Source organism: Ornithorhynchus anatinus, chromosome 2, assembly GCF_004115215.2.
Source record: "Ornithorhynchus anatinus isolate Pmale09 chromosome 2, mOrnAna1.pri.v4, whole genome shotgun sequence".
Lineage (NCBI taxonomy): Eukaryota > Metazoa > Chordata > Mammalia > Monotremata > Ornithorhynchidae > Ornithorhynchus > Ornithorhynchus anatinus.
Genome location: NC_041729.1, coordinates 73,438,952 through 73,450,989, shown reverse-complemented (window position 1 = coordinate 73,450,989; position 12,038 = coordinate 73,438,952). Strand labels below are relative to the sequence as shown.

The 12,038-nt window shown below is 45.1% G+C and overlaps 1 protein-coding gene across 3 annotated transcripts in view; it reads left to right on the top strand.

Moving 5' to 3' along the window:
- TMEM242 (transmembrane protein 242) overlaps positions 1-12,038 on the top strand; it is a 41,705-nt gene that overhangs the window by 6,849 nt on the left and 22,818 nt on the right. For 2 of the 3 annotated variants that reach the window (XR_003756997.2, XM_029058620.2), the window contains exon 3: positions 8,289-8,426. The exons of the other annotated variant lie outside the window; for it this stretch is intronic. Coding sequence is in view for 1 of the 2 variants with exons in the window: in XM_029058620.2 (XP_028914453.1) it covers positions 8,289-8,426 (138 nt within the window). In the remaining variant the exon portion in view is untranslated. The remainder of the gene's footprint in view (positions 1-8,288; positions 8,427-12,038) is intronic. 3 annotated transcript variants of the gene reach the window in all.

The following is a 12,038-nucleotide window of genomic DNA, read 5'->3' as shown; positions in this document are numbered from 1 at the left end:
TGGGGAGGGGAAGGGAGTAGAGCAGAGGGAGGAGGGAGGGGGAAGAGGGATGAAGGAAAAGGGTGGGCTTAGTCTGGGAAGGCCTCCTGGAGGAGGTGAGCTCTCAGTAGGGCTTTGAAGAGGGGAAGAGAGTTAGTTTGGCAGAGGTGAGGAGGGAGGACATTCCAGGACCGCGGGAGGACGTGGCCCAGGGGTCGACGGCAGGACAGGCGAGAACGAGGCACAGTGAGGAGGTGAGCGGCAGAGGAGTGGAGTGTGTGGGGTGGGCGGTAGAAGGAGAGAAGGGAGGTGAGGGAGCAGGGGGCAAGGTGATGGAGCTCTTTGAGGCCAAGAGTGAGGATTAATTCTGCATAACTATCTGAAAAATATTTTGCTGCTTACCATGAGAGAAAAGGAGTTTTAGTGTTTTGGCTCAGTGAACCTGATTCTCCTGATGAGAGAGCTACTTTGGTGCTTTCACAAGCTGTGAGCCAGGTTACTAATTAGTACCCTGAAATAGTAATCAGTCAGTCATACGTACTGAGCGCTTACTGTGTGTAGGGCCATGTGCAAAGCACTTGGTAGAGTACAGTGTTGGTAATAGTGGTCTGATAGTTGTAAGAGAGCCCAATTTATTCCCCAGAGGTCTCAGTCTACATGCTATAGCTAATCTTTGCATAGAGTTTTCTACTGAATGAACATTTTAAAGAAAAACTTAAAACAGTTACTTTCTAACAGGAATACAGCGCTGGAAAGCCATCCAATGTATTCACCTTCACTCTGTTCTCCTTAATTATATACTCTAAAAAAAAGAAAAAAAACATCATTTCAAAAAGGAGATTTTACATAGTCCACAGCCGTGTACTGCTAACTGTTGTAGGGTTTGTGTTTGGAGTGCCAGACTTTGATTTCTTTGTTAGGGTGGATCTTGGCCACTTGTAGGAAATGTGATTTTAATAAGGTTTTGAAGGTGGGAAGAGTGATGATCTATTGTGTGTGGATGGGGAGAGAGTTCCAGGTCAAAGGGAGGACATGGGAAAGGGGTCGGCAGTGAGATAGACGAGATCCAGGTACAGTGAAGTGAGTTGCCATTAGAGGAACAGATTGTGCGGGCTAGGCTATAGTAGGAGATCAATGAGGTAAGGTAGGAGGGGATAAAATGAGGATAGAGCATGGGCCTGGGAGTCAGAAGGTCATGGGTTCTAATCCAGGCTCTGCCACTTGTCTGCTGTGTGACCTTGGGCAAGTCACTTCACTTCTCTGGGCCTCAGTTCCCTCATCTGTCAAATGGGGATTGAGACTGCGAGCTCTGTGGGATAGGGACTGTGTCCAACCTGATTTGCTTGGATTCCCCCCAGCACTTACTTAGTACAGTGCCTAGCACGCAGTAAGCGTTTAACAAATACCACTATTACGATGATTATTATTACTATTTAAAGCCGGTGGTGAGGAGTTTCTGTTTGAGAAGGTGGATGGAGTGGGGAGACATGGACTGAACTTTTTTTTAGAAAAATGATCCAAGCAGCAGTGTGAAGTATGGATTGGAGTGGGGAGAAACAGGAGGGAGGGAGGTAGCAAAGAAACTGATGCAGTAGTTAAGGTGGGATATGATAAATGTTTGGATCAGCATGGTGGTAGTTTGGATGGAGAGGAAAGGGCATATTTTAGCAATGTTACGAAGGTGGAACCCGCAGCAATTGGTGAATTTTAATATGTGTGCTGAATGAGAGATGAATCGAGGATAATGCCAAGGGTACGGGCTTGTGAGACAGGGTTAGTGGTGGTGTTTACAGTGAGATGGGGGAGGACAGGGCTTGGGTGAGAAGATGAGGCGTTCTTTTGTGCAAGTGTTTAGCTGGAAATGTTAGTTGAATATTCGTGTAAAGGTCTACTGAAGGAGGGAAGTGCAAGACTGCAGAGAAGAAGAGAGGTCAGGGCCAGAGAAGTGAATTTGGAAATCACGGAAATCTGTCCTTCAGTCTCTCCACCTGCTTAATTCAAAGAGTTATTAATACATAGCAACTGCTTCCTTAAGGGAATGGAATGGTCATTTCATAGATGGAGCTCACATTTAAGATTTTCAGAAAAAGATGTTACAAAGTTGTTGTTTTTTTCCAAGAGGGTGACCATGATAATCACATTTTTTGTTAACATTGAGAATGTCTGCAACAACACTTTTGGGATCATTAATAGCCATTCTCTCTGGTTGCATGCAAATGCCTGGTTTATTTTTAAAAATGATTGAACATTCTAAAAAATCCCACAAAACCCTTGGTATTGCAGTTTATCCCAGAGATGACTAATTTGTGTTTAATACATGATTCTTGTATATCTGCATATGTGATTGTCTCAGTGAAATCTTTTTGTTTCCATTTAAGCTTGTTATGGACAGGGAATGTGTCTGCTAATTCTGCTGTATTATACTCTCCCAAATACCTACTACAGGGCTATGCACATAGTAGGTGCTCAGTAAGTACGATTGATTTGGCAAACAACTACGTTTTATAGTAATTCAGTCACTCATCTTAAAAAAAGTATAGGATAGTTAAATGTCATATAAGAGTGGTTTTATTTTATGAATCCAGTCCACCTGAATTCCCCAGAGGAATTGGCTTCGGAACACATTTTTTAGATGCTTGTCAGTAAGACCAGTCGATTTTCATCAACATTAGATTTTCTATTGCAGTTAAGTATTGGAATGTAATTAATTTTGCAAGCATTTTTCAATAACACATAAAAATCAATAACCATTTAGGAATCCAATTAAGTGGGCATTATATTTTTAGTCAGGTCATTTTTATTTAGTTATGAAAAATTCAGATAAATTAGGGTAATGGTTTAATGTATAATCACTAGATATAATTTTATATATTACAATAGTCCAGTATTTTGTTTGTAAGAAAAACTGGATAAAGCAAGTGATCATCGTAGTTTTTAGAAAAATTGCATATATACATAGGGCTAAAATCTGCTTTCTTGATGGGCAATTTTCTCTAAAATCAGAATCAGGCCATCATTAGATAGAACGCTTCTAAATCAGTAGCATTTTTTTAATGTTTTCCACTTTGGATGAATAACCAGTTTGATTTAAGAAGGTAGATAGTTAGTGAACATACCCTTTTTGGAACAGTAAGGCACTTATGGTATCTAGGTAACCATATTGCAATTACGTCTACACCGGAAAAGAAGAGGGAGGGATGGAGCTATTTTTATCATAAAAAACACTTGATTAAATGGGAATTGTAAAAGTATCTGAATACTGAGAAGTAATTTTGAAGACAACCTTTGAAGAAAATTATTAAGAATCTGGATTATTTTTGAGAAACTTGAAATGTAGGTATTGGTAGATTCTAACTGTTTTCAGAGCCCATAAAAAAACAAAAATGTTTTCAGGAATCAAAACAGCTTAAAACTTGGGAGAATTTGGCAGTTGACAACCTTCCCATTCTGATGTGCTCAGTCAAGTGCTCCCAGGAAGTTGCCCTATCTTGCCCCGGAAACAGACGGCAGGTGCCCCGCTCCATATATGCCTACTTTTTGGACCTCCTTGGGTCAGGAAGGCCATGGGCCCAAGCCAGGATGTTTTCTGGAGCAACACCACATATACAAGTCCCCATGTACTTTCCGATCATCAATTTCTCAGCAAGCTTTGACGAGGAACGGAGCGTGACCCAGTGGAAAGAGCACAGGTCTGGGAGTCAGTGGACCCGGGGTCTAATCCTGGTTCTGCCATTTTTCCAATGTGTCTCCTTGGGCAAGTCCCTTCTCTGAGCCTCAGTAATCCTAATCTGTAAAACGGAGGTTAAGACTGTGAACCCCATGTGGGACATGGACTGTGTTCATCCTGATTAGCTTGTATCTACCCTGTGCTCAACCCAGCGCCTGGCATGTACCATATTAGATAAAAAAGGAGACTCTGGACAACCTCATTTTTCCCTGCTCCCAAAAGAGAGATTGGCATTAGACTGGGTGTTGGTGGGCCTGTCTCTACCCTCACGTTAGACTGGTCTGTTCAAAAGTGAATCCCCCAGGACTTGCCAGAAGAGTTTTTCACCTATGTCTGTCTCTCTCCCCCACTAGACTGTCAGCTCATTGCGGGCAGGAAACCTGTCTCTTCATTCTTATATTGTACTTTCCCAAGCACTTAGGAAAGTCTCCCAGACTTCTCTATCACCGTCGATAGCACGACCATCCTTCCCGTCTCTCAGGCCCGCAATCTCGGTGTCATCCTTGACTCGTCCCTCTCGTTCACCCCACACATCCTATCCGTTACCAAGACCTGCTGGTTTCACCTCTACAATATCGCCAAGATCCGCCCTTTCCTCTCCATCCAAACGGCTACCTTACTGCTACAGGCTCTCGTTATATCCCGGCTAGACTACTGTGTCAGCCTTCTCTCTGACCTCCCTTCCTCCTCTCTCGCCCCGCTCCGGTCTATTCTTCACTCCGCTGCCCGGCTCATCTTCCTGCAGAAACGATCTGGGCATGTCACTCCCCTTCTTAAACAACTCCAGTGGTTGCCTATCGACCTCCGCTCCAAACAAAAACTCCTCACTCTAGGCTTCGAGGCTCTCCATCACCTTGCCCCTTCCTACCTCTCCTCCCTTCTCTCTTTCTACCGCCCACCCCGCACGCTCCGCTCCTCTGCCGCCCACCTCCTCGCCGTCCCTCGGTCTCGCCTATCCCGCCGTCGACCCCTGGGTCACGTCCTCCCGCGGTCCTGGAACGCCCTCCCTCCTCACCTCCGCCAAACTGATTCTCTTTCCCTCTTCAAAACCCTACTTAAAAATCACCTCCTCCAAGAGGCGTTCCCAGACTGAGCTCCTCTTCCCCCTCTACTCCCTCTGCCATCCCCCCTTTACCTCTCCGCAGCTAAAGCCTCATTTTCCCCTTTTCCCTCTGCTCCTCCACCTCTCCCTTCCCATCCCCACAGCACTGTACTCGTCCGCTCAACTGTATATATTTTCGTTACCCTATTTATTTTGTTAATGAATTGTACATCGCCTCGATTCTATTTAGTTGCCATTGTTTTTACGAGATGTTCTTCCCCTTGACGCTGTTTAGTGCCATTGTTCTCGTCTGTCCGTCTCCCCCGATTAGACTGTAAGCCCGTCAAACGGCAGGGACTGTCTCTATCTGTTGCCGACTTGTTCATCCCAAGCGCTTAGTACAGTGCTCTGCACATAGTAAGCGCTCAATAAATACTATTGAATGAATGAATGAATGAAAGTGCTCTGCACACAGTAAGCAGTCAATAAATACGATTGAATGAATCAAAGTAAAGTAAGTGCTCAATAAATACGATTGAATGAATCAAAGTAAAGTAAATGCTCAGTAAATACAAATGAATGAATGAAAGTAAGCACTCAATAAATATCATTGAATGAATGAATGAATGCCCTTCTGGGGCTATGGGTGCCAACCTGTCCCTCCTTCCCTCCCTCTTAATACTGCTTTTAGCTTTCCCAGCTCCCACCTGCTCCAGTATGAAAAAAAAAAAACCAAAACCTGGAAACTCCCAGGGAAGGAAGGTCGTGCTTTCTCCTAGGGGAAATTTTGGCCCACATCCCCTGCCTTCCATTGTCCACAGCCCTCTGGGGCCTTAAACTGGCCCTGAGGGGATTTTTAAAATTGTATTTGTTAAGTACTGACTGGGGCCAGGCACTGTACTAAGCGCTGCGGTAGACACAAGGTTGGACATAGTCCACGTCCCACGTGGGGCTCACAGTCTTTACATGGGAGGGAACTGAGGGCCAGAGAAGCAAAGTGACTCGCCCAAGGTCACACAGCAGACAGGTGGTGGAGCTGGGATTAGAACCCAGGTCCTTCTGAAAGTGCCTGAGTGCCTGCAGTTTCTTTTATGGGAAAAACAGGGCTGGGCATCCCTGAAATTCATTCGAAAAGCTGCAGTGAGAAGCTTTAGGGATACGAACCTTAGGTCTCTCGACCTCGCCTAATGAGACAATACTATGTCACATGTATGTGTAGGCTTCAGCCTAAGGATTTTGCAGCACTGTTTTAAGGACAGGCTCAGAAGTGGGTGGTGTGTGCTGGTGTGTGCTGACAGCAATCCTGCTACCAGCCCAGCAGCTGGGACTGTCCTCTCCGGTAGCTCCTTGATGTGGCTCAAAACAGCTATATTGGGAGGGAGAGAAAATAACTGGGCAGAGTGGTGATTTTCTGCCTGTAGCTTGGAAGAAACTTGCTCTCTCCTTCCCAGTTCCTGAGGGTGTTTTGCTCTACTCTTAGGAGTCTCAAAAAAAAGGGAGTTAGTTGCATACAAATTAGGAAATTCTTCCCAAGGGAACTGAAGTTTGTTGTAAAAGAAGTTAGCATTTTCCCCTTCTTAAAATATGGTCACTGCCTAGCCGTTTGCTTGTTTTTTTAAAAAAGACTAAGATGAGACCACTTCAAGAATATGAAAACATTTAAGTTTGCTGAGGTAGTGAGCACTCCTTTACATTTTCAAAAATTTTCATAAGATGCAATAAACTCTAAAGCTCCTAGCCTAACATGTGAATCATGCCTGCTAGAATTTAAGCCCACTCCATAGAATGAAATAGAATCCATTTCTCAAATACAGTAGCGTATGGGAACTTTTGTGCAAAGCACTGTACTAAACCCCTAGGAGAGTATAATAGATTTAGTAGACACTGTCCTTGCCCTCAACGAGCTAACAATCTAGCGGAGGAAACAAACACTAAAACAAATTACAGGTAAGGGAAGCAACCAAGTATCAAAATATGTAAATAAATGCTGTGGGGAGAGGTGGGTGGAGTAAGTGGCTAGGAGGTAAAGATTCAGTTGCATAGGTGTTGCAGTAGGGAAGAAAATAGCATTATAGGCAGGGAACGTGTCTGTTACGTTGTTATATTGTGCTCTTCCAAGTGCTTAGAGCAGTGCTCTGCACACAGTAAGTGCTCAATAAGTACATTTGACTAAGGGATTACTCAAGGAAGGCTTTTTGAAGATGTAATTTTTTTTTTTTTTGGTAAGGCTTTTCTGAAAAGCTCGTTAGACAGGGAATGGCTCGTTAGACAATACCAACTCTATTGTATTGTACTCTCCCAAGCGCATAGTACAGTGCTTTGCACACAGTAAACGCTCAATAGATAGGATTGACCAATAGGGAAAGTAGTGTTCTGCCAAATATGATGGGCGAGAAAGCTCCAGGCCGGAGGGACACCACGCGGTCCGTGGCAAACGAGACGAGCAAGGCATTGTGAAAAGGTCAGCATGAGAGGAGCAAGGATAAAGAGGAGAGAGCTGATTGAGTGTGTAAAAAACAGTGGTTGGGAGTCTCTGTTTGGTGAGAGAGAGAGGGATGGACAAAACCCTGGAAGTTTTTGAGGAGTGGGGAGACATGCTGAACGATGTTTTCGAAAAATGATCTGGGCATTAGGGGAAAGGACCAACTAGAAAGGGAGGAGCTGGATGCAGAGTAGTCAGCAAGAAAGTTGTTGAAGTAGTTGAAATGAGATGCGATGAGTGCTTGGACCAGCATGGTGACATTTTGGATGTCTGCCTACTATACTGTACTCTCCCAAGTGCTTAGTACAGAGCTCTGCATACTTAAGCTCTCAATAAGTGCCATTGATTGACTGGAAATGAAAAGCAACTGTTCACAATCCTTAAAATGACTGTTCTGTTTTGACAATTAGTACCTCATTATTTTTCCTTCACTTCTCAGAGCTTAATAATTCATGTAGTCATTTCTCAGTCTGATTTTCCATTTCTGTGTCTCCCTGGTTGTGGAATCAAGATCTCATTTAAGTTGTGGATCACCAGACCATGTACAGAGCTCTAGTAAAGACCAGACCACTGCTGAAGGAAGAGGGAGAATTATCTTGCTGCTCCCGAGTCCTTAGAGTCGGTGTGTCGGACTAGCCTGCAAGCTCCTTAGGGGCCAGGATTGAGTATACCAACTCTGTTATATTGTACTCTCCCAAGCGCTTATTACATGCTCTGCATAAATGCCCCATTCATACATCGACTGATTGGTAACATGCTACAGTTGTCAGTGGCTGGTCCCTACAGTTTGGGCATTGCCCAACAGTTTGGAAACCTCAAAACCAAGGCAAAAGAAAGGTCCCTAAGCACCAACCAGGGCTACTTGGTTCCATTCCAGCCCTCGAGAGTCTCCAGGGGGGCTTTGGAAGCCCCCTCAGCCTCTCGGGGAGTTGGGATTCTTTCATCTCTCAATAATGCTTACTGGGGATTTATTTTAAACTAGTCTTTCTGGAAGGGATTCTCTTTCTGTCCTCTGATCTAGAGCTTGTTCTGACTTTCCCCATTTTCTCTTCCTCCAGGGAGTTACTGCTACAGCTGCCTTACCAGAGAGTGGTTCATCACTTGCATTGAGAGCCCTGGGCTGGGGCTCCCTTTATGCATGGTGTGGAGTTGGCATAATCAGTTTCGCAATTTGGAAAGCCGTAGGAGTTCACAGCGTGAGTACCAACCAGCCTCACTTAGACCAAGATCCTGAAATACATCCCCAGTACATGTATACTACCATATACATTTTTCCTCAAAGGTCTCTTTGGCAACCACCACCAAAGGAAAAGGAACATGGCCTAGTGAACAGAGCAAGGGCCCAGGAGTCAGAAGGATGTGGGCTCTGATCTGCCACTTGTCTGCTGTGTGGCCTCGTGCAAGACATTTCACTTCTCTGTGCTTCAGTTACCTTCCTGGAACTCCCTGTAAAATGGGGATTAAGACCGTGAGCCCCCGGTGGGACATGGACTCTGTCGGACCTAACTCTTACCTACCCCAGCACTTAGTGCATTGTGTGGCACATGCTCTGTCCACGGGGAACAAAAAAGCATGAGAGCGGTAAATTCCTTTAGTAATGGATGATAGGAAGGAGATAGGGTGATAGCTGGGTGATGTAGGGTGATCAACAGACAATTTTTTTGGGGTACTAAGGAGGGTGTAAATGCTGCTTGGATTTTTTTTTTTAATCTGCACACATTTCCCCACTCCTCCAAAAGCCTCCAGTGATTGCCCAACCCTCTGCATCAAACAGAAACTCCTCATCATCACCCTTAAGGCCCTCAATCAGTTCTTCCCCTCTGAGCTTACCTCACTAATCTTCTGCTGCAACCCAAAAAACACACTTCACTCTAAAAGCAACCTTTTTAGCAATATGGGGTGGTGGGTAGAGCACAGGCCTGGAAGTCAGAAGATCATAGGTTCTAATCCCAGCTCCAACATTTGTCCTCTCTATGACCTTGGGCAAGACTCTTCATTTCTCTGGACCTCAGTTACCTCATCTGTAAAGTGGGGATCGAGACTGTGAGCCCCACATGGGACAGGGACTGTGTCCAACTCGATTTGCTCCCATATGGAACAGATGCTGTTTCCAACCGGACTAACTCGAATCTACCCCAGTGCTTAGAACAGTGCTTGGCACATAGTAAGCGCTTAACAAGTTCCATAATCATTATTATAACATCCTCCATCTCATTTCTCTCACCATCAACCTCTTGCTCACATCCTCCCTTTTGCCCGCAACTCTCTTCCCCTTCATGTGATGATGATGATGATAATGGTATTGTTAAGCTCTTACAAGGTAATCAGGTTGTCCCAGCATGGGGCTCACATTGTTACTCCCCATTTTACAGATGAGGTAAATGAGGCACAGAGAAGTTAAGTGGCTTGCCCAAGGTCACACAGCAGACAAGTGGAGTCAGGATTAGAACCCAGGTCCTGTGACTCCCAGACCCCATGCTCTTTCCATTAAACGATGCCATTTCAGTAAAATGAAGTTCTGACTGTTTCATGGAGGAGGAGTGGTTGACAGTGTCATGAGCAGCAGAGAGGCTGAGGAAGATCAGAATGGAATCTAAGCCTTTGGACTTGGCTAACCAAGACCGGATTTGGAGAGAGCAGTCTTGGGGGAGTGAAGGGATCGAAAACCAGACTGCAGAGAGTACAGAAGAGAGTAATGGAGCAGGAAGATGAGGTGATAGCAGGAGAGGCCTGTGAGAATGAGAGAGGGTTGTTATAGAATCCCCTTGTAGTGTTTGAAGGCGGGGGTAAAAAGCTTTGGAGAAGGGGAGATGGAAGATGGCAGCCAGGAAAGGGAGAAGAGGAGGAGCAGGTGATTTTTAGGAGCTGAGGTGCAGCGGACCAGAGGCACACGTAGAGGTTGGATTTTCTAGAACAGTTGGGTGATATCTTCTTGGAAGAACTGAGAAGCAGGAGAAAAATGAAGAAACAGAGGAGGGTGTTGTGGGGAGACTTAAGGTGGCTCATGCCTGATGGTTTCAATTCGACCAGCCGACTAGTGGACGAGCTCATGAGGGGTTAGGGAGGGAGATGGTGGGGACATCCGGGGCTTCGGAGAAGAATTAAATGTTTGAAAGAGCTGGTGGGGAATGTGGGTGTGTGAGTCAACAAGGGACTAGTCAAGCAGAAAGCAGAGCTGGGTTCAAGTGAAAAGGTGTGAATCTGTAGTGGGAGAAGTCAGCTAAGTACCTGGATTTCTGCCAGCTGCGTTCAGCACTCAGCAGCGGAGGAAGGTGACTGGCAGTGATCCAGAGCTGTGGGTTGGAGCATGATGAAGGGATAAAGAGGGGACAAGGGAGTTGAAGTAGGCAGAGTTGAGAGTGTGTACTTCTGCGTAGTCACAGTAAGGGGAAGAACCAATCTGAGGGAGAGGGGGCATAGATGTGGTGGCTGGGGAGTAGGAAAGTGGTAAGTGGGAGTTGGTGAGGTTGGAGAGGAGGCAACGTCTGATGATGATGTGATCCACCTTGTGTCCAGGCTGTGGGGGGAGTAAGAAGTCAGAAGAGGAGAGAAGGAGGGGGAAGCAGGTGGCTGGTGAAACTGCCAGGCCAGATGTTTGAGCTATTAAGGTGATGTGCACCTCATCACAAAATGTGAAAGTGATCTCAGAGTAAGGAATGAGGGCTTGAGATTTTTTTCCTTTCCTTTTTTCTCTCCAATTAAGAGTTTCATTGAGGAAGTAGCACAGTGAGTCACTTTCATCTTAGGAGAGATGGTTCTTTATTTTCAGACAGAACCAAATAATCCGTAGCCTGACCCTCACGCAGTTCCTTTTTTAAATGCCTAAATCTTAGTAACTTGGTAGATTTTCTGGTGCAATGCGTATGTGGTACAGCAGGCCTTGTCTTCAAGCTAGATGACTAACATGACTTGTTGCAGGCTGGATCTTTTCCTTCCTGAAGTTGTTTAACCCTCTCCCGTCCCAGAACGTGCACAATATACAGGTTGAAAATGCACTTGCCTCTTGGATTTTATTCCAGTTAAAGGTAGGGGGTATCCCACTGGTTAATTTTCTGAGAACATATCTTGGGCATTTTTAAGAGGGTGCATACGAAAATGCTCTTGCATGAAAAATGCAACCTGAAAAATGCTCAGCTTTTTCAATTTGCTCTATTAGGATTGGAATCAGTGAAATCCTGAGTGAAGTCAGTTTCCAAGCTTTGAAGCTTATCTCACCTCAGCACCACATTTGTAGCACTTAGTACAGTGCTCTGCACATAGTAAGAGCTTAATAAATACCACTGATGAATTGAGTGGGCTGAAATCTAGTGGGATGATAAGCAATCCTTTATCAGTTCCCACCAGAATAGAGAGAACACTCTTGGTAGTGAAGCCCTATTGCCTGAAACTCTTTCCCCCTTCACATCTGGCAAACCACTGCTCTCCCTCTTCACATCTGCAGCAGAAAAAGCCTTCCTTGATTAATCTCTCACCTCCCCATCCTATTCGCCTCCCATGTCAGCACTTCCCGTCACCTGAGCACTTAATTCCACATACGCTCTTTCCCTCTCTTGGATTGTATTTATGAACACATCTTAACACTGTAATGAGGGATGTTAGATAGTACATCCTTAACATTCAGAAGGCGGTGCCCAAGGGGAGCAGCATACTGTTCCTCACAGATCTGTCAGAGATAGAATACTGGACTTTTAGTTTAACCCAGTAAGAGCATTTTGGGGCGACTGAATTTTTACTCTGTAACAATGTTTGCTGTCAAGTGTGTGGAAAGTGCCTGAATCTGTGATGTTCACGCTGCAGGTGGGGCAGAA